Here is a 1,520-nt window from a genome sequence, read left to right on the forward strand (position 1 = left end):
ATGTAACAGTCTGTTTTTGAAAATGGTCATGTTTAAGACAATTATCATAAAAATAAAAAATGAAATAAAAAGAATATGGTCAACAGTACAAACATCACAAAACTTCCGCTTCGCTGCGTGAGTTCCATCTTATGTTTCTGGTATTGTTGGTTCAGACTGCCACTGACAATAGTTTTTAGAAATTAGCTTCAGATAAGCCAACCATTACGTCAACGAAGACATTATTTTCATTTATTTAGATGGCATATATCACGACAGAATGGTGGATATCATATAAGGCAAATATTCGATATTCTGCGAGAGTTTGGTCGCATTGAGAGCCTCTATGTCGTCAGCGAGAACAGTGCACGCGCTACCTTCGTACAACTCGAAGCCGCGTGCTCGGCAGTCAACGCACGTTTTCTTGGAAATGCACACAACCCCATGCTATGCGATTGGTTTCATAAAACGATGCTGAACAAATCGTTTACAATCAGAAGACGTCATCTGTATGTTAATCATGATCCCTTCATTGGATAGCATTTTGTTTTAGTTGCTTTTATGAACGCTTGCATAATATCCTATATAATCTTTAATTTTTAATGGAAATAGCAGTGTGTGGTGTGCATGCAAATTAGAGACAATTGTTGCAATTTTTATTATATTAAATTTTATTTTTTTATTGAAAATATTATTGTTTACAAATCTAATCTAATAATGTGTAATTAAAAATGTAAACAAAAAAAAAAGTTTTAGTTATATCTTTCATTTATCTACCCATACGCTACATGAACGCAGTTGTTAAGTAGTTGCTAAAGTGCATTTTATCGTATTGACCTTCCAAAGGTGCTACAAAACGACAGCGTACCTATCAAAGATCTTATAAACACAAGATAGCGTTCTCCCCGATTTACGCGTGCAAATTCTGTAATAAGGCATGAATGGCGCCCTCTTGCTAAATTGGAAACTTTTGACCCTTGACCGCTCTGACCATACCGTACACCGCGCGACTTTACCTTTAGGGTATCAATCCTGTGATGAACAGCAGAACAGGAACCATCTCAGATCCATGGCAACAGATAGGACGCCCTCTTCCAAAACTGATTACTTTTTCTCTTTTGGTAATAACCCTGGTAATAACGCATGAATGGCGCCCTCTTGCTAAATTGGAAACTTTTGAACCTTGACCGACGCTTCTATTGTCACGCGTAAATCGCGGAGAACGCTATCTTGTGTTTATAAGATCTTTGGTACCTATGTAAAAAAAAAAACGTGCTTTTGTGGGACAACTCGGTTTCTGTGGATCAAGCGCGTACTCCTGGCCCTGTTCTGATTGGTCAATTAGTTTAATTGACACTATGGTAAGGTTTCAATCTCAAGCAACCCATTCTCGTAACTTGTTTTCATGAGGATAATCTACAATAAAGTTTATTAAACGCAATGATTATATCTTTAATGGTTATTTGTTTTTATTCAATTAATCAAAAACTGTAGCTATTAGCTACAGTTTTTATATTAGCTACATTATTGATAAATGCGAG

At 36.2% G+C, this 1,520-nt stretch overlaps 1 protein-coding gene across 1 annotated transcript in view; it reads left to right on the forward strand.

The window, feature by feature from the left end:
• The window catches only part of LOC117104547, a gene marked incomplete at its 5' end in the record, with an annotated part of 1,258 nt that extends 500 nt beyond the window's left edge, over nucleotides 1–758 (forward strand). The window contains 2 exons of the mRNA XM_033245404.1: nucleotides 38–117; nucleotides 240–758. Of these exons, the coding sequence (XP_033101295.1) occupies nucleotides 38–117; nucleotides 240–519 (360 nt within the window). The remainder of the gene's footprint in view (nucleotides 1–37; nucleotides 118–239) is intronic.
• Between the last annotated feature and the right edge of the window lie 762 nt (nucleotides 759–1,520).

The sequence above is a fragment of the Anneissia japonica genome, unplaced genomic scaffold, assembly GCF_011630105.1.
Source record: "Anneissia japonica isolate Jap-2015-1 unplaced genomic scaffold, ASM1163010v1 scaffold124908_len3919_cov125, whole genome shotgun sequence".
NCBI lineage: Eukaryota > Metazoa > Echinodermata > Crinoidea > Comatulida > Comatulidae > Anneissia > Anneissia japonica.